The 25,423-nt window shown below is 43.9% G+C and overlaps 2 protein-coding genes across 2 annotated transcripts in view; one reads left to right on the top strand and one right to left on the bottom strand.

The window, feature by feature from the left end:
- Positions 1-17,869, bottom strand: part of MAP3K5 (mitogen-activated protein kinase kinase kinase 5) — a 99,854-nt gene extending 81,985 nt beyond the window's left edge. Inside the window, exons 1-2 of the mRNA XM_035321106.1 lie at positions 17,734-17,869; positions 17,268-17,672 (exon numbers count right to left, since the gene is read on the bottom strand). Coding sequence (XP_035176997.1) covers positions 17,268-17,643 — 376 coding nt within the window. The 5' untranslated portion in view covers positions 17,644-17,672; positions 17,734-17,869. The remainder of the gene's footprint in view (positions 1-17,267; positions 17,673-17,733) is intronic.
- Positions 17,870-23,671: 5,802 nt separating this feature from the next.
- The window catches only part of PEX7 (peroxisomal biogenesis factor 7), a 42,098-nt gene continuing 40,346 nt past the window's right edge, over positions 23,672-25,423 (top strand). The window contains exons 1-2 of the mRNA XM_035321740.1: positions 23,672-23,880; positions 24,623-24,680. Coding sequence (XP_035177631.1) covers positions 23,754-23,880; positions 24,623-24,680 — 185 coding nt within the window. The 5' untranslated portion in view covers positions 23,672-23,753. The remainder of the gene's footprint in view (positions 23,881-24,622; positions 24,681-25,423) is intronic.

Raw genomic sequence — 25,423 nt, 5'->3', positions numbered from 1 at the left:
ACATGAATAGTTTGTATCTGTTACTAACAACAGCTGCATCAACAGCACTTCTCTCACTTTTTATCCACCTGCAACAGGCACCACTTCTAATACAAAGTTGAAGAGGACATAGTTGTCAGAAACCAGGCTGTGAAAAACGTATCTCCAGGGATGCTTTGGCACATCCTCACTACCGCAGAGCCTAACCACCAGGAGGAAATCAAGCTAAAATGAGCTTGATGTCATCAGAGCTGAGGATGGCTCAGGTACGTAGGAGATCTCAGCATGTCCTGGGGAGGTCCTCTTGGATACACCCACGAGTGAATCCCAGCCATCTTCCTCCTGATTCTGCTCTACAGGTCCCCATTCCAAGTTGCAAAACTCCTCATGCTTCAAACAACATGAGCTTAAAAAGCGAATTCCCTGGCTTCACTTTGAAGGTGATCCACAAATGAAAGAAACTGCTCTCCCAGAGCAAAGCATCCTGATGGCAGCTCCTGGAGCTCCATCCAGGTGACAGTGCAATGGTGCACAGAAAAGGCATACAGAAGACAACATGGCACTGCAGCCTTCCTGCTATTTCAGATACCAGACTGATACCGTTTCCTCACCCGGGCTAAACCAGTGAGCTTCTGTGAATTCGGTAAAATTATCTGATGATCTGCCTCCACCTGTCAAATGATTGGCATTAAATAGGTCGGTCTTGTTTGCATTTGCATCTACCTCTGGAAAACATCTACAGTTTCGTTTGTCTAGCAAATTAGTTAGAAAATTTACTATTTAACATCATCTGTGAATGAGCTGCATCAGTTTAGCCCTAAAGATAACCACATGATGTCAGATCAGGAAATCCATCTCTACCAGTGTCAACAGCAGTTATTAGGAAAGAAAAAAAGAAACAGAGCAACTGCAGAGCCACAGGGTACATCCTTATAAAGCTCCAGGAGAATTCAACGGTCAAAAGAGCTCCGAGTCATTTCAGTCCTACTGGGTCCAGCACACGTAACAGGTCTCAGCAAACCCATCCCTCGGGAATTCTGGTCCTTTTGTGAAACTTTCCACCTCCACAGCACCTTATGCCTATGAGATAAACAATTTGCCTCAGTGCTTGTACAGAAGAGTATGTTTTCTAGTTCATTATCCATTTCTTTCCTAGCAGTTCCCGATGCTGTCTCTTCTCCTTCATTACTCCTATGAGGATTTCAGAAGTGTATTCACAATAGCTCTAACGTCCATATTGCATCCTAACAGATTAGGAAATAAGCATACCCAGCAGCATTCAGTCCCTTCACATTTTTTGTCTTTTCATTTGCTTTTATAAACTGTCCGTGGCGACCACATGGACCAATATTTCCCAAAATAAGCCCGTATGATCAACTGCTTTATTGCTGACAGTTTTCCAGGTAGCAAAGCATGTTCTTTCCCAATAAATTCACCATCTCTAGAACATATGCATTTATTATAATGTATTATCCATGCTATGTCCTAAAATTCATTGTTATACTTTCCCCTTTATTATTATAATATTGTTTCCCCTTTATTATTATAATATTGTTATACTTTCCCCCCCTCAGTTGCACCAACTGAGGTCTAAAATAGTTCCACTTCAAATTCAAGAGACTATTTTTATTTTCTCCTACTCATCCACACCTTACAATGCCCATCTATGATCCATTTCAAATAAATCCTTGAAAAACAAGACATACCACAGACTCTACTCGCATATTTCTTATACCTTATCCATTTCCAACTCTTCCTTTTAGAAAGAAAGAACGGGGGACATCTTCCTCTCCCCACTACCATTTTCTTCCATCACCTACAAACTACAGAACTACACTTAAGTTCCTTTTTCTGCTTTACCCATCTATCTGTAAGTTAGGAGTATGACTTCTGCAATTTAGCTAGGAAAAAGCTGAATCCTTTGTACCACCTGCAACACTCAGCCATGCAAATCCGTTACTTCAGACAACAGTGGGAACGTGCAGAGTAGACACCACAAACCTGATCAAATAATTTGAAATACCCCATGTTCCACCAAAACCAATGCATAGAAGTATCTACTTCACACAGAAAATACCTCAAATCTAACAATGACTCTAGCTCAAAGCATTCAGAATGGAAAGAGCCAACCCTCCAACAGAACCCAACATATACCATTTAATGCAGCACTGTGTACTAGTTTTTATCACAACAATTCACAAAGATGTAGTCTGAATCTGTCTGATTACACGTTGCAAAGCCTTTCACGGCATGGACTTACGCAATCCTTGCCCTGTGACACAGAAGCCTCAAATCCTTTCAAAAATTTTAACAGCCTTGTTAGTAAGCTATCGAGGAGGAAGCATTTACCCCCAGCAAAAGCAGCAAAGTTCCAGACTTGGATAGTTTCAGACACAAGAGATCACGGTGCAAGTGTTATTGCTAGCTACAAGAAGGTTTGGCATGGCTGTCCTTTTCCAAAACCCATCTCTCACGAGTTCAAGGACAATTACAACATTTTTGACCTCAACAAAAGATGTTGTGCTCACCAAGGAAGACAGGAAAATCTGGAACTTGACACACATTTGTTTTTCCTACAAGTTGTGATTTTGATCCAGCTTATTAACTAAGAAGTTTTGTTTTTGGAACTGGTGGCATAGCAGCTTCATTAGAACTAGCACAGCTACGTTCAGAAACGCAGACTCATCTAGGCCACTTTAATTTGCCTGACGGTCATCCTCCTTTAGATAGATCAAGTCTGAAATTAGTTTCTGAATTTGAGATATGACTTTCTGCTTTAGCCAAGCGGAGCACAGATCTGCAGATCACAGAGCTACCTCTCCGGGTTCAAACCTGTCAGAGGTAAGTGAAGTATAATGAGAGGTACCAGTAAGGAAGGGTAGAGGAACAGACATGCCTCATTCTTACTGACGAGGCCAAAATTTTATGCTAGTTGCAAACCAGAAGAATTTAGGGGCTGGGGGAAATGTGTGCGTACATGAAATTATTTTGTATTTCAGTTTCTGGATCTCCTACTCCCAAATTTCCCATGAAACAACTATTAACTTGCAAACCAATCTAAAAATTTCAGTAGAAAATACTACATATACACACCTAATTAGCACTGCTCTCTCCAGAACACCATCTGCCACTAAGGCAGCACTGACTGCCCGGCCTCACAAGTAACTGCACTGCTGCATCCCACAGCAGAAAACGGATATGACTCATCTGAGCTGAATTCTTAACACTTGACTTGATGGGTGGTAATTGCAGCAAAACGAGATTAAACAGGTCCGATAAGCAAGCCTGCATTTGGCTTTGTCAGTGGTAACTCCAAACAGCCTCCAATAGCTATGATTTCATTCTCATTCAATTCGGCTGCACACCAAAAAGAATAACCTTGACTTACTGCTGCTTTGTCACAGTCTATATGACAACACAAATATTCCAGCTTCACTTCCAAAGGAAAATAACCTTTGTATACAATTCTAGCACCAAAAGATGCTTTTGTTCTGCTGCAACACTGACGCAGAATTACTGCAGTAGAATCTAACATTGAACCATTCTGAAAGAGTTTTAAAAACTTTTTTCTTCTGATTTTATGCTAGAAACCATAGATGCCTGTATTTTCTTAACAGAAGGAAGTTCCATCTAGGTCAGCGATCACACTGGCAGCACATGTGATCTAGCGGACAGCTTAAAACTCTAGAAATCGGAGTGCTGTCCTCAACCTGCCAACGGGAGACTACCAAACCTCAGGCAGTCATCACATCACAGAATCCCAGAACATCCCGAGTTGGAGGGAACCCAGAAGGATCACCAAACCCAGCTCCTGGCTCCATACAGGACCACCCAAAAATCAGACCTTATGTCTGAGAGTGTTGTCCAGACACTCCTTGAACTTGAGCAGGCTCGATGCCGTGCCCACTTCCCCAGGAAGCTGTTCCAGGCAAGTCACACTACTCTCTACCCCTCTGGTCTCACCATCTGATTTTGTGAAGTGCTTTGGGATTTATAGATGAAATCTACAAGTTCCACCCACAAATAGGAATAACCAGCATTGTAGCTGACGGAGGCAACTCTGAGATAAGAAAATCAAAGTATCAGAAGTGTTGAATTTGATTCTGATGCATTACTACATGGACATTCACCAACCTAGCATAGTGGCAAACTCGATGTTTAGAAAAAACGCATTGTTCAAGCAGCAGTTTCTGAAACAGAACTAACACCATTGGCTTGGTACCAATCAACCAGAAGAAATCTGTACGCAAGATCTAACTGCAAGATTCAACCTAGGCTTCGAGCTACATTCAACTTGAATTGATGAACTGGTAAGATAACAATCATTTATGCTTAAAATAGAATTCTTTTTTTTTTTCCTACAACAATTACTGACATGAATAGGAAAGCTACATAGATGCAAGTCTTTGAGTAATTGCCAGCACAATAGGAATTTGGATTTATACAAGCTAAATAACTTTCACAGCTGGCAAGAAATGTGCCTTATTTTGCATTTGTAAAATACCAACACATGAATTCCTATGTCAGCTTCCTCTTAAACTTCTAAAGAGAAGAAAGAATTATTTAGGCTTAAGAAACATTAGAGACACTTGAAGAAAAAAAAAAAGTGACAACCACCACCTACTCACATGTTCGCTTTGAGCAGAGTAACCACCCTTTCACTTCCAGGAATGCTGAGATTTGTCCAAAAATGCACATTGCAAAGTCCAGCTAATTAATCCATGAAAACAACAAAGCATTTTTGCTAGCACTGAATAAACCATTGACAATAGCATGAGTCCAAATTAAGCTCCAAAACTTCATTTTTCACCCCTCCCCCAGCAGTCAAGCCTCTTCCTTTTCCACACTGAAGGCTTGCCAATATAACTGTAGTAACGCAGAGCAGCTACATGATGTTGAAACTGAACCCTGCAAAATGTGGTACCTCTCATCAAAACGGGGACAGGGAGGTGTGCTCTCAGGACAACTGTAAGGTATAACTCAAAGTCCAAACGTACTAAAATGGAAAGCAGAAGTTTTACTTTGTATTCAGTCTTGATTTTTTTGCATGTTGCATGCAGATACTAACTACTTTATGATCCACGCTGGAAACGATACAAATGCTGTACTTGTAATCTAGTTCTATCAGGTGGTTTAGGCTTGTGTTTTTGGTTTTGGCAGGACTCCTTTCCTACAGGCAGCACATATTAGCAGATTATTTGCTCGATGACTACTGAGACCTAGAACTCCCAACAGCTGCTCGCTGCCCTTCACACTGCTTAAGTGTTATAAGAGGAAATGTGAATTTTAAATGTGAATTTTCAAGATACCTGCTGGAGTTCTGAATTCACAGATGTGATAGCTTTAACCCACCCCATGGAATAATACATACGGCACAGCAACTCTGTGTGACCTCAGCCGCCAACACAAGCTTCACATCTCCTCAAGGGAGCACACTTGTTGCTCCTAGACTAGAAAACCAGCGAAGCACTGCTGATTAAACATGCCCCAGAGTGCAGTGCTGCAGCACGGTATGGCCTGCATCCTTCAATTCCCCTAGCCTCAGGCTGCTGCCTTCAGGCCGCTACCAGGAGTGCTGCTGAGCAGTTGCCTCAGGCCAGAAGCACACAGGAAGCGTTCCAGCAGCACAGTCAACCAAGCTCTGGTGCTCAGGGATGTTCTCCTTTGTTAGCCACCAATGTCAGCTGGGGTGCCTGAAACTTCAAACTTTTAGGCAATGGGAACAAGAGCCTCAGCCTGTCCCAGCTAGACCAAAACCCCAACAAAATTTTCAGCCTTTTCTGTGAACTGAAAGACTCTGAAAAACATCAGGCTGAAAGCACAAACAGCTGGCACAGCCAGCATGAAATATACCCTCCTTCGCCACCCCTTCCGGAAGGGGAAAGGATATGAGGCAACCCGCAACCAGACAGGATCAAGAATAACATGAAACCACACCTTTAGGCAATCTTAACTCAGGTTGCTGCAGCCCTGCTCTTGGCCTGTACCCTGGAACTCGTGTTGTAACGCAGTAAGTCAGCTCAGAGAACTTATTCAACTGAAAGCTAACTAAAAAGAAATGAGTTGATATATCATCATTCGTGCCAGCTCCCTGACCCAGCGACCACGAAACTGTACGAGCGCTAAAAGCAGTGCGAGCAAGAAGCGTGCTAATCCAATTTTTCATCCACAAACTGCTGTAGGATTGCACCTCAAAGGGATACAGTACGTTCACCTGTTCTAATTTAGTGAGATTAGAGTCCACAGGAAACTGGATTTTATGCTAATCTTCCCCTACTTATCACTACAACAGGGAGGCATCGATAAGGAGGACCACCTTTTCCAACACTGATGTGCATATTGCAGGGATTGCTACCTTGTACGTATTTCCTTACCACCTCCAAAGATCACCTAAAAATATGCCATGTTAGCTAGGCACTTCAGCATCATCCCTCTGATACAGTTCTACTGCAAAAATACTGCTGGAAGTTACTGTAGCGGTAGCTCTAAAGCAACAGCTTCAATTCAGAACACATACAGAAAAAGTAATTTCCTACAAGCAGAACCAAATCCTGAAGACAGGAACATGACACTTTGCGACCAGTCACAGCACAAACTGAAATCCACCGAGCAGGCCTGGAAAGTCTGCCTACCAGGAAATTTTTCCATTGGAGCTGTTCTTAAAGTACATGAAGAACAGAGAAGAAATAAAGACAAAATATCAGGTTGTCAACACACTGGTCATTCAGAGCATAGGCACTTCTGGGACACTGCAGGGAACAGACCAAAATGCAAGCAGTTAAGCAACAAAAGGGACTGGAAGTCTTCCAGCTACACACCCATCTGGCACGGTGTGCTACAGAAGCTCTCGCTTTAGGCTTAGTCCATTTTCCTAGTGCTTTTATTGCATTTTGGCCCCCTTGCATCAGCTGGAAAAGGGAGATCATGGGTTCTGGTAACGGAATTACTGGCAAGAATCCTTATTTTCTTTCTTCTTTTGTGGAACATTTTCAGAATATATACTTCAAACACTTTCTCCATTTTCCTCAAAATTGTGAAATACACCCAAGCGTGTTGAGGTATTTAAACCAAGTTAGAACTGCTTCACGCTTAATGTTCTCCAGAAACTTTTATTATTAAGCCTCAAAGAAATAAATGCAGCAGAGTACAGCTTCAACACAAGTCTTTGGGCAGTAGCTACATCCAGCCCATGGGATGCTGACAACTTACCTGTAAACAGGGAGTTCTGACACAGACTTGGAGACTGATCCAGCAAAAAGCTACAAGCACAGCAGGACTGGACTGCAGCACGCAGTCCTCACCCTGGACACTGCTGTCCAGTGTCAGGCTGGGAGAAGGATGTCCCAGAACCCAGCACACACCACCCATCGCCAGCTCTAAGCCATGCCAGCGGGTTCAGAAGTCACAGGCTGACTCTCTCCTTCAGTTAGGAGTCTGAATGTGAAGTTACAGACCAAGGCCACATCAAGTTCAGACAGCACCACTACAGGTGGCTTTCTGTGGCTGTAATAAGTCAGGGTACCCCTGCTGCCTTGGGTCTGCAAGACTCTATGGAATAGGAACAAAGAGCCCTCTGCTCGCTCTAGGGGTAAGGAAGAACATAATCCCTTGTGAACAAACCAGAAACAGGTGATGCTGCAAGATCCGAGCACTTTCTTAAAGATAATAGCACCGACTGCATCAGCCTACTCTCAAGAAAAGGATAATAATGCTTTAAAACCTTTCCTTTCCTCCTCCCGTTAGAGCTGCAGCTCTAGGGAATGTGTTCTTCCTCCTCTCCTCCTGCCCTCCCTCCCTAAGTGCCTATGGAGTCACTTTAAAAAAAACAATAAAATAATAATCCTGCTTCGTACAGCAATGCTGTAATTCCCCAGGATATGCTGGAAGCATCAATTTTGCTGTTTGTCCTCTAACGTTTCATGTGCACCATACTATATCCAGAGTTGTTACTCCTGGTTAACATATCTGGAAAACTCTCAACTTCAGTGACAACCCTGAAAGACCTAAGAATGTAAAAATGTAAAAGCTCCAAAAAAAAAAAAAAAAAAAAAAAAAAAAGCTGCCAAACTTTTGGGTTATGCAGTCTCGAAACAAATGAATAGATAGATGTATATGAAGCTCTGCTCCTCTCTGTAGGTATGAGCAGACACCCATAAAATCAATTGTGGAAGGTAGAGTGGCATGGGCCTTAAACTATGATAGAATAATGCAGTTTTGAAATACAATATACAAATATTGAATAAGTTTAATCAGGGAACTTTACCCCCTTAAATACGTAAGATCACCATAAGCCGAAGCAAGTACTTGCATCACAGCAATTTGCGTGATCTGCAAGGTCACAGAAAACTCTTGTAAGCGACTGCACGTTAAGGGACTTCAGCTATCTTATTAATTATATTTATTACCGTATGAATAACCAGTGGACTTCAGCTCTGCAGAAAACAAAGGAAACAGATAACATAAACAAACAGGACTTCAGTTTATTTACACAGATAACAACCAATTATTTTCTAGTCAAAGCGATCAGTAGAGCGTTGCCGATCCTTTTGCAGGTGCGTTTGACCCAGGAATTCTGACGGTGTTTGGAACTGACCACATTCTGCTCCAAAGGAGGCTTGGAGGGGTTCCCAGTTCTTCCCACTTCCAACTGGGATCTGGAAGGCAAAGTTGTGCTCAGGAAGCAAATAGCTACTGCCCTTTCCTACTGATGCCACATGTTGCTCTATTGATTGTGCAAGCTGCAAGGGGCAAGAGAAGACGGGGTGTGCAGCACGCAGCCAAAAACCCAGCTTTCCCCAGCACGCCATGCTACTGCTGGCACGTGGAAGCACAACCAATGATGTCCACACGTACATCCAGATTAAAGGCAATCCGTTTTCATATGAATCATCCGTAAGGTTTCTCAGCCTTCCTGCAGTAACCTTATCTTAGATACTGCATTGAAATGCAGTAATAAACCAATAAAACAAAAAATTAAGCCATGTGTCTAGCATAAATATATTTTCTAAAGAGAAAGGACAGCACCATCACACTTTTAAAAGCCTGTGTAGCTGTAAAAACTGAATTGAAGGTGGAGCAGTAGAAGTAGGAATTTTTAATCTATGGGTGTGCCTCTATGGTGGAGTTAAATGAAGCACTCTGCTCCTGTGTCAACATAACTGGATGAATTTATCCCAAACATGAGGGGCCTCATTTCAGAATCACAGATGAGTTCTTGCAGTCTTACAGATGTTCCTTTCCTTTTGGTACATCACTGGATCTTCCTTGTTCAGACCCCAGAGTTTTCTGTCCTGTGCTCAGAAAACTGACTTGGCATGCTTCTGACAGAAGAGCAGCTCTACAGAGATGTCAGAGTGCTCGAGACATGGAAGGTGATGAAGGACATTAAGCTCTTGGCAGTTATTTAACCTGCGTCTTTACACTTTACAGACTACAGGTTTCAGTCCGTAGTCCCCAACGAGCCGGAAAGACTGCACTGAAAGCAACATTATACCTGCATCAGACAGGTATTGCATAAAGGAAAAAAAAAAAAAAAAAAAAAAAAAAAACACGAAACCCTCTGCAGGAGCTGTGTATAACGCTTTTGTGAAGACATCACTGGAAAGCTGTCTTTGCCACTAAAAGCGGCAGCTGCTTACTCACCCAAAGCACACTCCGCAAGAGACATCCACTGATGCCATCAGCAAGGAAGCCCCAGAGCAACTCATTTAGTTTATTATGTAGGAAAGAAATGCAGAGCCAAATTTTCACATGGGCAGCTAGTACCTAAATTAAAGTGTACACTTCTTGTGGGATCTGAAGGAGTGCTGATTCCCACTGATTTCAAATGAGCCAGTCAGTGGGAAATCTCTAAGCCCCATGCTGCATCTAAACGGATCCTAAAGGTTATTCATAAAAGCGAGTATGATTTAGGACAGAATTCAGCTCTGGCTTGCCACTGTTACTGGCTGATCAGCAGCTCTTCATAACCAAACCGAGGATTATAGCCACTCCAATCAAGGAGTGGATTCAGTTCTCAGAGGAAAAAAAGTAATATACAGTAAAAAGAAGCAGCCTGTGCTTGTATCTCAAGCTTAGCCCGGGGATCATTTTCACTTGGAATACAAACAATTCAAGCTTCTTGCAGGTATTTACCTGCCAGTGATTATCAGAAGATTGCCCAGCTATCAAAACAGATTGCACTGTCAGCTGTCACATACATGTTCTGCTGCACAAAAAGCCTTCACTGACTACTTATGCCTATCTCATTCTAATGAATGTATTTCTGAGTTTAGCTGTAGCACTGAAAATAAGCCCCCAGAGAGGCCATACAAAATAAGCAGTAGGAGACTACAGTGAACAGGAGATGTTCTGGGACAATGTAAAGCAGGGAGCCTATTACAAAAGGCAAGAATCCCAGCAACAATTTCATTTTTTAATAAATGTAGATGTACAAAATCCATATCAGTGCTGAACTTTTGAGGTGTTTTTTTTTTTTGTTTCTTTGGTTATAGCATACAAATACAACTGGCAGATCACCTCTGCATGAAAATCCAGCAGTTCTAAACAGCGGCAGTTCCCATGGGCTGGAAACAACAGGAACAAGCTTTGAACAACCAGCACCACAGAATACTCTTAAAACTCAGCTCTTCTCTACTGAGGGATAAAAGAAAAACCGACAAAACTGAAGCTTTCCCTTCATTAACTTAATTTGATTTTTTCCTGCCCATTATGCTCTTAAATTACTGGGATAATGGCATTAATTGATGTATTAGGGTCTCTTCTATTTTTAGCTAGTCCTTTAGGCCTTCAGACAACTTGTTTCACTCTGCTTCAGCTTGTTCCACCTATGACTTGGTTACAGCACCGCTGAGGTGCTCCAGCCAGAGGAGGAGCTTTACAGGCCTGTTGCTTACTGAGACAGACGGCCTCATCAGGGAGGTGAGGACAGGTGGCAGCAACCATGGCAGAATTCATGATCAAGGGACATGGGCCAGGCAGAGCAAAGTTAAGGCCTTTGGATTTAGGAAAGCAAGCTTCCACCTGGTTAAGGAACTGGTGAATGCAGTCCAGTGGGAAATCGCCTTCAGTGATGCAGGACCTGGAAAGCCTTGCCTCTGAAGAAAAGTTGAAAGAGCTGGGTTTGTTTAGCCTGGAGAAGAGATGGCTACGGGGAGACCTCATTCAAGTGTCTTAATACTTAAAGAGGACTTACAGGAAAGAGGGTGAAAGACTTTTCACCAAGGCCTACAGTGAGAGTTCAAGCGATAATAGTTTTATATTGAAAGAGGATAGATTTATAGATTTAAATGGAATATTAGATTTTTTGTTTGTTTTTAACCGCAAGGTTGGTTAGGCACTGGAACAGCTTGCCCAAAGAGGCTGTGCATGCCCCATTCTTAGAAGTGATCAAACCCAGGTTGGATGGGGTTTGGGGCAAGCCGGTGTGGTTGTGTCCCTACTTCTGGCAGGGACTGGGGGCACAGGAGGACAATAGACGATCTTTTAAGGGCCCCTTTCACGCCAAACCAGTTCGGTTCTCTGCATTAGTAACTGACTAAAAAAGAGAAGTCAAATTCTTATAATGGCTGTGGTAGATTCAGGAGTCACTTCTGCATGACACATCCTGTTCAGAGCTACAGAAACAAACTTCAGGAGGAAGAAAAAAAATAGAAAGGTTTCCTTCTGTGTTTCTCTCAAAAACCACTTACCTAGCTTCACTCAGCCCTTTGTCCATTGGGGAATATACTTTCCTGATGCCCTCTCACCTAGATGTCTCACAATGAGTTTTACATCTCTACTGTATTTTAAGAGACCCTAACACTTTAATAACCTGCATTTTTCCTGACACTTTTATATGCAACACATAATACTTAAAAACTAGTACTATTACCTTGATATACTTAGCAGAGAAGACAGTATTTCAAAAGAAAGTAACTTCTAATAATCCATCAGAAGTCTGAACGCAGATTATCTATCCCAGCTTCTCACTGGTATTGCTGGGAGGTTTAGTCAATAAGCACTCCAAGAGCACACCCTTAATATTATTTACGTTATAGAAGTGGTTGGGAACTCCCAGCCCCATCAGGGTTTCTGTGCCCAGATGACACCCAAGCCAGATGCTCTGCAAGGCACCATCTTCCTCAGCCTGGGGAAAGGCCATGGGAAGCTCCTGCCGCACAGCAGAGCCACATGCTGCTACGGCAAGGCCAGTCACAAAGTCTGAAAGAGAACCCAGCTCTCACGGGCTGAAATTTCCAGTGTTACCTCCTGACAGAGCCTAGAGCTCAATATCCAGTCAAAAGCTCTATAACCCACCCTTCTCTGAACCCCATTTAATTGTGACAATATACTCTTCACATTCAGACAAAGAGATTCTGTATTCGTAATACCTCACCGCTGAGGTTATCTATCTTGAGCACATGGCTATAATCATCAACTCTGTGCACCCTCTGCATTATTAATCTGCATTTCTTGCTCCAACTCATCACTTGCAACACAGTGCCACTGAAATGCAAAGCTCTTTCAGCATGAATTCCACTGACAGTGGTGGTAGATTTTTAAGTAGTTGCTCTCAACTCTGAGGAATGATGCATCAGGATAATTTCTTCAGCTGTGTAATGAGAACCATCATTCCCAACAGGGACTTTCCAGTCATGATGCTACAGAAAGGGCAGCGGTGATTCAGCAGCACTGAGAGGTAGAAGAAGGGAGTGCCCAAGCAGTAAGTTAAGTGATGGATGCAAGTGCTGCATAATCACAGAAAGAACGTACAGCATTTCAAGTGTCTGACGAAACTCAGTGAAGTGGAAAAATAATAATCAGGAAGTACAGCAAGTAAGTTACTGAGCAAACTAAGTGTTCTGACAGACAACACGGATTAGAAGAAAACTTGCAGTTTGTCTCTCTGTGGGACCGTTTTTCTTGGTCCTACATAAAGCTAACTTAGTAGGAAGCATGTGGTTTTTGTTTTTTAACTGGGGAATACATTTAAGTCAACTGCTTGAAACAAGAACACTACTTCTGAAAATAATAACTCTTCAGTGAGTTTAAGTTGAGAGTCTGTGTCGGTGTGTCACAAAGCTATAAATCGCTTTAAGAACAATTGAGCATCGTGGAATCTGGTGTACTTAGAGAAAAATACTGCAGGAAGGCAACCGAATCCTGGTTCTGCTTTATTTCATTCCTGTGCATTTATAAACACTTACAGGCACACAATCTACACAAGCTCTGTAAAGTATGCAGAAAAGGTTCAGATGTAGAACCTCATCTAAACAGAGTTCCCTTTTACACAAGTGACTGTACTGGCTCTCTGAAGACTGTCATTTTGTGAGCCAGGATGCTCTCCAAGCATACCACACTGTATGCTTTTAAGCCCATTGATCTGACACTTGTGAGAAGCAAGTGATACCAAATTCCAGAAACAATGAGAACAACCTGAATCTATTTTATTATGTTATTTCATGAATGCTGTTTTAGTCAATCATTGCTGTTACAGGGAATTATCTCAGCAACCCTACACAGAAGTGGCAGTACAAAGCAACACCACAAGGGCCACCGACCCATGAAACCTGAGCATAAGAAGTTATACTAGAGTATTCCCTCTTCTTCAACACAATATAAAGGCTACAGGGAGATAAGTGTATGACAAGTACATCAGTCAAGTTGCTTAGCTTGAGAACCATCTTTAAAAACAAGCAACTGCAGATTAGAAAACCCAGATCCTCCTCAGTCACCAAGTACACGATCTCTTATCTTCCATTAGTCCCTCTGAGACTGTAAACAACGTCAGAATGCTTGATATTGTACTGCTGACAAATTACTCATCTTCCAAAAAATTTAATCTTGCAAGGCAGACAAGGAAGAAGAACACACACCTGAAAATAGTAAACAAATGATCTCTGTGTCCATGTACTAGAAGTAGTCAATGCAAGTTTCTTTAAAAGAGGGTGCAAGGTACTTCAGAGTTAAGACAGATTTCCAATGAAGTTTCTCTCTGATTCCTCAAGGTGTATCTAATCTCCCCCCAAAATGCAAGATTAACCTCTCCAAGAAGAGGGAACACAGCTTTAGAGTGCTGTATGGTACAGGTCATTCCAAAGACCTGTGTGCATTAATTATGCCAGCTTTGACACTCATACACTACTTGTTTTGCTAGTCTGCTGAACACTCACCCCTACCTAACCCTGCACTTTAAAATTGATGCAATTTCTAAAAGTGTTAGATTACAAGTCACATGAAACATTTCTGTCAACTTGGCAAAAAATCTGCCTCAACCTAAAAGCCTCTGTGAAGAATTCACCTCAATTTAGAGCACCTTCCTCTCCTGAAGCGCTGACCCAGATTACTGATTCATGTTAATTTCTCCTTTCATGATATTTGTTCCTTTTTTAAAACACTGTTCAGCTAGTCCTTGATGTATCTGTATAACACAAAATGACCAGTTAAGGATCTGCACAAGAAGCAAATCAGCCTAATTACAGTTGCCTAAAAAAACAAATGAAAAAAATGAATTGCTTAACCAAAGAAACTAAGTAATCTATACTCATGGCTCAGTTGTTTTTTTAATAAAATAATAAAAACTGGAAATAAATATCAAGTCATTATAATGTGGAAAAAAATATCCTTTAATAGTAATGTATTTCAACTTTCAGAACACAATACTGTAGACAGGCTTCTCTACAGTATTTTGGCATCTCTCTGACTCTAAACATTCTTGAACTGTTTAGAAATCACACTGGATTTCAGAGACCTGTAATTCAACTACAAGAGTTCAACACAACTGAGAAAAAAAATAATACTGTCTTTATGGAAAAAAATAGCCCCTGGCCAACCCTATATACATTGAGTTCTGCAAGGAATTGGACTGATTTTTCCCTTTTTCACCTTTCTCACTCTAAGTGGTGAGAAATGTATGAAATGTTCCAACAGTTACTAAGGCTGATTCCACACTTGCTTCTTATGAGACTTTTGTTTTTTGACATCACACTTTAAACCATGCAAGACAAAGTGCTGGAATATTAATTCTTAGTATTCGGTGCTTGAATGGTTCCATTATACTTAGCTAGGACCTACTCACTGTTCGTATGTATTTCTAATTATGTCTCAGCATTTAAGCACCATCACTTGACGGAAGCCAGCTGAAGAAGATTATTAGCAGGCTAATCCAAATTTAGACAGGATGATGAGTATTTACATCTGAGATTAGATTTTTTTTTATTATTTAATACTTCCCAAAGTTCTCTTTGAAGCAGTGAAAGGTATGAAGTGAGCCATCAGAGATGACCAGGAGTTCAGACTATATTATACAAAGCACCAAGAAGACATTAGGACAGGGAAGGCTTGATAATGGGCCGATAGTTACACTGCATCTACAGCCTCTCTCCCCCTCCCCCAAATCCCAGATCATTTGTATGCATTACAAGAGTTGAGAGATTTGTTGTTTTTATCTCATTCAAACACAGTAATATGCTCCATCCCATCACATCATTCCTTATTCTCATGACTTAATTGCCCTTTACACTGAGTCTAGTAAGACTCAGTACCTTGAATGAAACCAATTAACCATTACGCAAATTGAAAGTCATTTTACTGTTAAATTCTTACTTGATGTTCAGCCATGCTGTACTACTGTAATGCACTACAGGTTTTTTTTTTTAAGTAGTGGAGCGTGCAGATACTCTTCACCTTACCACTAACATCTGTGATCACTGAAAGCACATAGCAAGATAGAAGATGAGAAGGGAAATTGGGAAGGCGTTTATACTTATTTGGTGTCTACAAAAGCTTCCCTTCCACCCCAGTGGATGGAAGGCAACTAAAACAAAAAAAAAATTGTGGAATAAATACACCCTTCACGACCATTTCAATTTTGTTCCCTACACTGCTCCCGTTTGCATTTTTCAGCTTACATAGCTTCTACTCTTTAATGCTGTTCTGTTCCAGCCTCACAGTCAACACCACAACATAGCTTTTAGGCAGCAGCTCACGCAGCACAGAACACGTTGTGAGCAAACTTCCATGTCCTGCTCTTTACAGTACAGAGTTTGCTCAAAAACCATCGAAATAAGAAATGTTATATTACATAAGCGTGCAGTTATGTAGTGCTAGACGCCAGACGCCTACTGCCAGAATTAGAAGAGGCCCACTTCAAGTCAAATCTCCCATTACAAGAAGAGCCTTTGTGAACTATGGAGACCCCGCCTATTGTACAGATCAGTCTGAAAATTAATGAACGTAAGAGGCACATGAACATCACAGATAATTCAGCTCTGTGAGCCTCACTAGGATACACCTTCCACAACAGGGATGAAGTGAGACTCACAGGTTGTAACTGTCCTACAGTTAAGAGGTACTCTCTTAAAAATTTTTAAGTCTCTCTTACCTGTATTGTGGAGAGTATAGGATCTATAACAAAGCTCTGTGCCCTTCCTATTTCTGTCTGTGAGCACAGCTCCTCTGACTTTTGGGATGATTACCTCTCAGGCCACAGATCTCTAAGAAATGCAAGGTAAGACATGCCCATACACTGCAGAGCCATCCAGCTCATGGACCTGAAAGCAGCAGCCCATGAAGCAAAGCGTCCGATGTTTCGGATAGATGACGTGCATATGCATGTCCACGCTGGTGAGTCTTGCATGGAAAGGGCAGACAGTCCAGACATTTCTTTTTTTCTCCTCCCCAAGAGAGGAGAAAGCGACAGCCAAAACTTTTTCAATGCTCATTTGCCAAAGTATTTCACGCACGTAGAGACAATCCACAAAATAAGCTCAGAGTTGCAAGTCAAATCAGATTCCTGTTTCTGATTTTTTAAACGGCAAAGAGACATTAATTTAGCACTGCAATTTTAGCTTTATGAAGTTTTTACCAGCCTAGTAAACAGGCGTTTTAATTCTACGTTTAACTCATGTACCTGTTAATAAAAAAATAACTAAGAAACGAAACAGGAGAAACTTTCTGGCTATTATTTTTAAGCGTGGGCCCAGGTGGACCATAACACGCCACCTCGCGTGACCCTGCCTCGAAGCGAGGGCGTTACAGTTTCACTGCTGCCCGCGCAGGCAGGCCGGGCTAGGAGGATGCAGCACAGGGCATCCACGGCAGCCCACCACCCACCCCCCAGAAGGGTTTTACCGCAACCAACACCTGAACCGCCAGCTTCCAACCTGGGCCGTCCCAGACGCAGGGTCAGCACCCCGCAGCCACTCTCCCCGGGGCCCGCCTGTCGGTAACGACTCGCATCCCTGCTCCGTCGCGGAGCCCGGGGGAAAAGCCAGCAGCCCCTGCGGCCCCGCCAGCCCCCGTCTCACCTGCGTTGTAGAAGCGGTCCAGCACGGCGGTCTCGCCGAAGTCCAGCTTGCCGAAGTGCAGCGTCTCCAGCGTGGCGCCCACCACGTCGCACGCCTCCCGCAGGCTCTGCAGGGCGCCGCTCTCCGCCGCCAGCAGCGGCCCCTGGCTCGCCTCGTTGATCACGTAGGTGACCGCCGTCCGACGCCCGGCGCCCTTGGCCCTCGCCGCGATGCCGGTGCCGGCGGCGGCCCCGTCGTCGCCCCACGGCTCGGGCTGGAGGCTGCGGGCGCCGCCGTCGGCCCCTTGCCCCCGCCGGCCGAGCCCCTCCTCGGCGCCGCCGGCGGCCGGAGGGCCGGGCACCGAGAAGCTGACGGTCCCCTCGCCGCCGTCGCTCATCCCTGCGGAGCCGCCACCGCGCCGCCCGCCCGCCCCGGGCCGCCCTGCGCGCTCCTGCCCGGCTGCTCAAGCGGGGAGCGGCGGGGCCGCGGCTCGGGGCTCCCCCGCGGGGCTAGCGGGGGCTGCCGGAGCCGAGGGGACGAGCGCCGGCGCCCGCCTCCGGCACCATCACTTCTCCCGAGCACCTGCGGGGCCACGCAGCGAGCCGGCCCCCGGCAGGCAGGCAGGCAGCCCTCCGCCTTCCTCCTCGCCGCCCCGGGGAGCTCCCTCACTCGCTGGCTCTTCCCCCGGCCGCCCGGGCGCAGGAACCACTTGTGGGAAGGCTCCCCGGCGCCCCCGGTTTAGCCGAGCGGCAGCTGCACGGCGACTGGCGGCCGGGCGGGGGCGGCTCCAGCGCCGCGCTCCTCCCGCCGGGGCCGCCCCCGAGCCGCCCTCTCGCTGCCCGGGGGCGGCCCCGGGAAGGGCCGGCAGCGGGGCCGGCAGCGGGGCCGGGGCGGGCCCCTGGGGGCTGGGGCTCGGCTGTTCGGCGGTGCTGGGACCCGGGGGTCCTGTGCAGCCCAGGGCGGCGGGAGGCGCCTCACGGCAGGGTTTGTCTGCGGGGCAGCCGTCGAGGGAGAGGCCCTCTGAGGAGGTCCTTGGAGATTTGGAATAATGTGTGATGCGAGGTGTGAGCGCCTCAGGCTCCCGGGTTGTCTGCAGGCCTAGAGCGAATCCCTGAGAAAGGCGAAATGGGTTTGGGAAGGAAATGAAGTTCAGAGTTCTACACTGTTTCTGAACCAAAATAGAGTGAAATCAGTTTATTTCTTCATTTTATTTATTTGATGGGGGATTCTATTAAGTAGATACAGAAGAAATGTAAAACCTTTTGGATTACCTAGGTTGGAAAACACATTCAAGATCATCAAGTCTATCTACCTGGCCTACTGAGTGCGACCCCTGAACCACATCCCTTTGCGCCACATCCACACGGCTTTTAAATACCTCCAAGGACGGAGACTCCACCACCTCCCCGGGCAGCCCGTTCCAATGCCAAACCACCCCTTCCATGAAGAAATTATTCATGACACCTGATCTAAACCTCCCCTGGTACAACCTGAGGCCATTTTCTCGTGTCCTATCACTTGTCACTTGAGACAAGAGACTGACACCCTCCTGACGGCAACCAACCAACACCACCCTCGCTGCAACATGGAGCTAAATAGCACTGGATATTCAGGATTATGTTAATATGGCATATCAATAGGTCTGTCCTATTACAATGGATTTTGTGGAGGCAAATCAATTTGTTGGCACTAAGCCTGTTCCTATGCCATTGTTTTCCATGACTGCTGTAGGAAGAGGATAAATTCTGGAATAATCAGGAAAAATTAGTCACTGTGGTACCTTCAGTAACTCTGCTTGTGTTTGCGTTGATCAGTCCCCATTTTCAGCGAGATATGCCTGGCATTTGCTTCTGCTGATAAGGAATGGGTAAATGGGGTGGGAAGATGACGAGCAAACGAAAGACTAATTTACAGGGGAAAGTTAATATTTGCTAATCTGCAATATACAGTAGGTTATTGTTTCTTGCTACAGCCAGAATGGCAATCAGTGTTTTCCTAAATAAAGTAGTTTTCCACAAAACACAGAATCAGTGTTAATCCATTCAGCGTCGCAGTTACATCACCTTACAGGAAGCAAGAACAATGTGTCTCTGTTGTTCTCTAGAACAACCCATGTTTGTCAAGCGCAGAAGGAAGTCCCGGACTGAAAGAAGACGGAAGAAGCATGCTATTCTACTTAGCGTTGCTGCCTTGTGAGGCCTGCTTCATTATTAGTACTGTGTCCATTCCAAATTCAAGACAGTTGTTCTATTGATTGGGCTGGGAGCAAGGATGGGGCCTAAACTCAAAAGAAATAAAGTAAGAAAAATGCAGATTAATCTGGAATAACCCACACAAATTGTCTGTGTATATATATAGGAAACACGTATCTCTTAATCTGTTAACTCTTTGAAGTGAGCAATCAGATTTTTAGGAGTTCTTCGTTACGAATCTTTGAATAAACAATTATGATAATCATTCAAAGTTTATTTATATATTTTTAATCAGCATAATATCCCATTTATTATCAGAAATGTGCATACCTTGTTCACTTGTTACTCAAGTGCTGTGCAATTAACATCTTTAGCACCAGATGGTTTGCATATAATTACAATTCAGTATTGCCCTGTTCCTGCTCTGCTTGTAGAAAGGACAAAACTTGCAACAAGCTGCTAGCTGTAAATTTGTTGAAATAATTCCCCCTCTTCCTTTCATGTTTTTAAAACATTGGCCTCTGGATTTAACAGTAATTATAGTTTTAAAACCATATCCCAGAATCCAAGAACTTTCCAGCCTTATTAGTTGTAAATATAAATGCAATTTTTGTGAAAAAGCAGCACGTCAGATGCCAAAGACTTGATTAAGCTACTCAAACTAGTGTTAACAAGATCCAAGACAAAAATAAATAAATAAATAAATAAAGGTAATTCCAAGGTAAGCATTCTGATTTAGAGAAATTAAATCTGAAGCCTATGTGCAATGATCAAAACTCAGTCCAGGTTGTATATTTTTCATGTATTCTGGCCATCAGTGTCCAGTTCAGGGAGAAAAATGATTCAAGACTAACTCTGCATTTCAAATTTTCTTGATAGTATTGGAGACTGATAGAATGGACCAAAATATATTGCTATAGGAATTTGCAAAAGTAAGTCCAGTATGCTTCAATTATGGGTGTAAAAAAAATAAATAAGGAGAATTTAAGGAAACTTGCAGATACAAAAATCCAAATGGGATCTCAAAAGTACATAAAAGAATCCTTTTTCCCTGAGCTTTAGGCAGAACTCTTACAAGCAAATTGAAATGGTTAAACTGAAATTATAAAATATAATAAAATTGTTCCTAATAATTGTTGTAAAAAAGTTAGACTAAGTCTATTCCTGTAGACCATCAGAAGTAGCCTTTATGTTCAATATAGAAAAGGCAGGGTTTTGTTATGGGGGAGTCAGCTACCGATCTTTAAAAATGGTATCTCTATGATTAAGATAAACATTTTGAGCAATATTTAAGTACCAAGGGACAGGTAAATAAACTGGTGTTCACTGTGCATGGGTGCAGCGGCTCATGTAACAGGTAACAGCGTGGGGAATTATAACTTACCAAATCATGGCATGGTGCATATAATGACACTCAGCAAAAACTGCCGGAGCAATGTGAATACCTCACAGGGCATGGATATTTCTTGAAGGCCCTTTATTGTGAGCATGGTGAAGGGAAAAATGTGTGTCATTCTTGCCTTCACACTTTTTCCCACACAGCAAGTCTCACACGTCTTCATAAACCTCATCATCTTTCTTCCTCTGCTCCAATGTTTTTTCCTCCTCTCACTTTTGTTGTTTTAAACTTCCTGAAGCATCTCCATGCTAGCAGGCTCTTCCTTCCAGCTTCCACTAACCTCACTTTCCCTGCCTGGCACTGTGAGAGTTTTTCCTTGACATCGATTCCTGCAGCTGCTGTGGTTACTGCCACTTGTTTATTTTCACTCCTGCCTGTTTTCCAACCTCATCGCAAACCCTGGGATGCTAAATGCTTTTCTTAAAGCTTCAACTCATACAGCCTTATGATTATATGGAAATTTCAGCTGAGGAAATGATAAATGTGTGCCTGTAGCAGAAGAGAGCTCAGTGTCCTGAGAAGACGCTGAACTGGACGCAAGGATATTGCTGTAGGCATCTCAACCTCCCATTCTAGCACCTGCAAGGGGTGTGATAATGAGCTCTGCTCAGAGAAGTGACTGCAGTATAAGCAAAGCACACTAAGCACGCCGAAATCAATTCACTGCCTTAGGATAATGCTGCCTTAGGAAAAAAATATCTCAGTGTACTTGGGGGGGTATTTCCTGCAACGCTGGGCTCTCGGTTGTTGCGTGGAGCACGGCTGCCATCTAACGATGCTTTCTGGCTTGTGTGGGACTTGGTGGAAAGGGATGGCAGCACTTGGGTTTCAACAGCTGCCTAAAACACGCTACTGCTACGGGTTGCCCTTCAGGCTTCTTGAACTTACCTGCCCAGGGCCTTAGGAGGAAATAGTCATGTGTCACAGCTTGGAAAATAGCTTTTATTTCTGCCTATGCAAATACGCTTATTCGCCATATTATTTTTCTTCTAAGGGCCTTCAAAACCTGAATTTACAAGCTCGTCTGTGGAAAAAAGTACTTAGGGAGCTAGTCCTTCCCTCAGGACTTCCTTGTACCCTTCTGCCTGCGCCCTGATCTTTAGTGTCTACAAAAACTCTTCTAATCTGTCTTTAAAACAAAGTTGGGCCACTGATAAGGACTGTTTCCTGTTGATATAACCTCTGCAGAATTTCGTTGATAACAAAAGATAACTGGACCTGAAAATGCACTTGATGAAACCCTTCCGATTCTCGGATGTATCAGTGATAACTTGTCTGTAGCGTAATTGGACCTCCCACCACCAAGCACTTGAAAACAAAGCAATACCTCGCAAAAGGCCATGCTCAAATTTATTTACTGCACCACTGCAGTGGGTATCTTCTCAGATGTTGTTCTTGGCATCCCAGTCACAAAGGACAATTACTTTAAAAACACTTCCTCAGAAGACTGGCTTTTAATTTCCATTTTGAAGAATGGAAATTAATTAAACTGGTGGAATTCCACCTGGAGCAGCCAATTCAATAAGCTATTCCTCTGCCCCAGGGTTAAGTAGCCTGATTCCATATGATGTCTGGCAATAAATTAAGCCTATAAATCGCTAGTTGTGAGGATTTGGGAGCTGTTGTGAAGTTTTGCGCTTATTAGGTAACCCAGAGGATGCATTAAATTGAGCTTTGCTTGTGCTGAATTTGTATTGATTTTATTGTAAAGTCCTGGAGATTGCTTGATAAATCTGTTTGTTTTCATCTTTACTATGATATCAAAGGATTCAGTGACCTGCATTTGAGTGCCAGTTTAAGGAATTAGGCATTCCCATGGCTTTACAGTAGACTTTGTAGATTTTGGTTTTACATGTAAGGTTGGCAGGAATAGCAGGGGTATGTAACTGAACTCCAAGCTCAACTTCGATTAGATCATCCAATTTGCTTTCACCATACCTTCCAAATGTGTAAAGTAATACTTCTGTATTTTTATCTACACACAGAGATAGGTCATTGTAACTAATTGGGGTAATCTGTGTCCAACTGGAGTCATCTCTGCACCTGTATTTTAGCCCTCTATCATGTACAAGATAGGATATAACTAAAGCTGCAGCTAGCTACTGTTTTGCTCAAATACTTATTTTGTATTTTCTCTTCCTTTCAAGGGCAAAGTTCCCACTGACTTAAATAGAAGTTGTCATGGGTGTAAAAAAAAACTTAGCCGTAAGAGGACCTCCATAAAACATAATGGCACCACAAGAATGATAAAATACATATATATGTATTACATATACCTGTATTATGTATATATATGCTTATTTATGCAGATCTGTTCAACAGGTTAAAGATGAAATAGCCCAGAAGGACTTTTGAAAAGGAAAAATGACAGGCAATATACATAGTTGTACTGGTCAGAACATCTCATGTATTCAAGCTGATACAATGAGCTGATCAATGTCTTGGTGTACACTAGAAGGGTTTATCTTTGAAGTTTGAAAGTCATGACTTTCTTTCCAAAGGGTGATTTTACGGAACTGTTTACCACAACCGACGTGCAGAAAGCAGCTGGAGGGGGCCTGGAGGAGGCCCCCAGCTGGAGGAGGCTGGTGGGGGCCCGGTGACGTTCCATTACCTGAGCCACCCAGGTACCCAGCTCAGCGCCCCGCGGTACCAAACGACACGTTTCGCAGTGGCACCGCCTGAAATTAGATTATTTTTTTTTTCTCTGGGACACCCGAGCCAGGCCACAGCCGCCCAGGGCTGCAGCGACCCCCCCAGCCACCAGCGCCCGCCACGCTGCCCGCGCTCAAGATGGCGGCGGCGGCGCAGGTTCGGCACCGCCCGGCGGGCGGAGCGCTTCCGCCAGGGCCCTGCGCGCTGCGGGGCGGCGGCGGCTCCGAGCCTGGGTCGGGGCCCGGGGCCCGGGCCGGGGCCATGGGCACGGCGGGCGGCGGCGGCGCCGCTCTGCGGCTGTCGGGGCTGCACGGCTACGCGGCCGAGTTCTCGCCCTACTGGCCGGGGCGCGCCGCCTGTGCCGCCGCGCAGTACTACGGCATCGCAGGTGCGGGGGGGATGGCGGGGGCGGCTCGGTGCTTCTCGGGGGCGTGGGGGGCCGGGGGGGAACGGCGCCTCCGCACCCGTGTGCCTCCCTGGGTGCGTAACCAGCGCTTTCGTGAGCGCTTGGCGGTTGTCCTGTCTGTGGCCTTCACCGAGCAGCGATACACACTCGGTGGGATTCACGCAAAGGGAGCTTCTCCGGTACTTTCGGTCCCCGTAGGAGTATTTTCCCTAAAAGCATTCGGATAAAATAAACTTTATGAACGTGGCTTTGCTTCGTTGTTATCCCAGTCAAGGCGGAAAACAGTGCTTGTGCGTGTTTTCCTAGAGCTGAAGTGTTTTGGTTTGGATGAGCTGCGTTTACATTAATAGGTTCCCTATTCACAGGGGAAAAAAAAAAAAAAAAAAAAAAAAGTTGTATCTGCTGTTTTACCAAGCAAAGATAAAGGGACCCCAGTGTGGTATGTCAGTAACACGAGGTCATGGGGAAAGCACGCTCTTCTGCATGAGTTCCTTCTTTTCCAACCTCGTCCACAGGTATACCGGGGGACAAAAATCTGATGTAAATAAATCACTATTTTGGAGAACGTGAGCGACAACAAGCTGTTTATACACAGTCCTGAATTGTTTGGCCTCTTAAAGAAGCTCAGGGACCTTCCAAGTACCTACGGACTACCTCAGAACATGGTGGGGTCCTTGGCAGGGGGTAATGAGTTGTAACGCTGAGTTTCGTTCTGGTGTTTTAGGTTGTGGAACTCTGGCAGTGCTGGAACAAAAAGGAGCTGGGATCGTTCTGCTCAGGAGGTAACACAGGAAATGTTTTCTCTTGTAAAAAAGAAACATAAACCTATACTGTAGTGAGTAGAAAACCCAACCCAAACGCTTTTGGGACTTATTAGTGACACAAAATATTGTGTCTATGCTATGTTATCTACTAAATATGTGTATTTGTATTTAGGTATAAATGATTGGCTTACATTGTATAGATCTTGTTATGAGACGTAATCTGGATTCACCCCCAAGTGTAAACCCTTTTATAGAAAACACACGATGTAAGTTAAAAGTAGCCCTTCTGTCCTAGCTTGAAGTTAAGTTTTTTGTTTGTTTGTTTTTATAGGTGCATTGCCAACTATATTTATCCCCTTATTATTGGCTTATATTGAAAACTGAGCAGGGAGCTGTGGGAAGTCAGGGAGGTCCTTTCTAGGAGATGGAATGTTCTGGGAGTGTGATTTGTGTTCTGGAACGGAGAAGGATAAGAAAGGTTAGGAAGGAAAGGGTTTGGTACTTAGCCATCATTTGCCTGACTTTTTTTTTTTTTTTTTTTTTTGAGAAACTTTTGAAACGGCAATTGTTTAGATTAAGAAGAGAGCTGAAATAGAAATACTTAGCAAGCAGTTAATCAGAGAAGCTATTTTTAATTCGTAATTTTACAGCAAGGCGCTTTGAAGCTGTTAAGCACGGTTGGTTCTGCTAAGCACCCTGGTTCAGTAGTGTTCATTCCTGTGTTTCTGGAGACTCCATTTATTTCGTGATGGAAAGTTCTG

Source organism: Oxyura jamaicensis, chromosome 3, assembly GCF_011077185.1.
Source record: "Oxyura jamaicensis isolate SHBP4307 breed ruddy duck chromosome 3, BPBGC_Ojam_1.0, whole genome shotgun sequence".
Classification (NCBI taxonomy): Eukaryota; Metazoa; Chordata; class Aves; order Anseriformes; family Anatidae; genus Oxyura; species Oxyura jamaicensis.
This window is presented reverse-complemented; position numbering and strand designations above follow the sequence as displayed.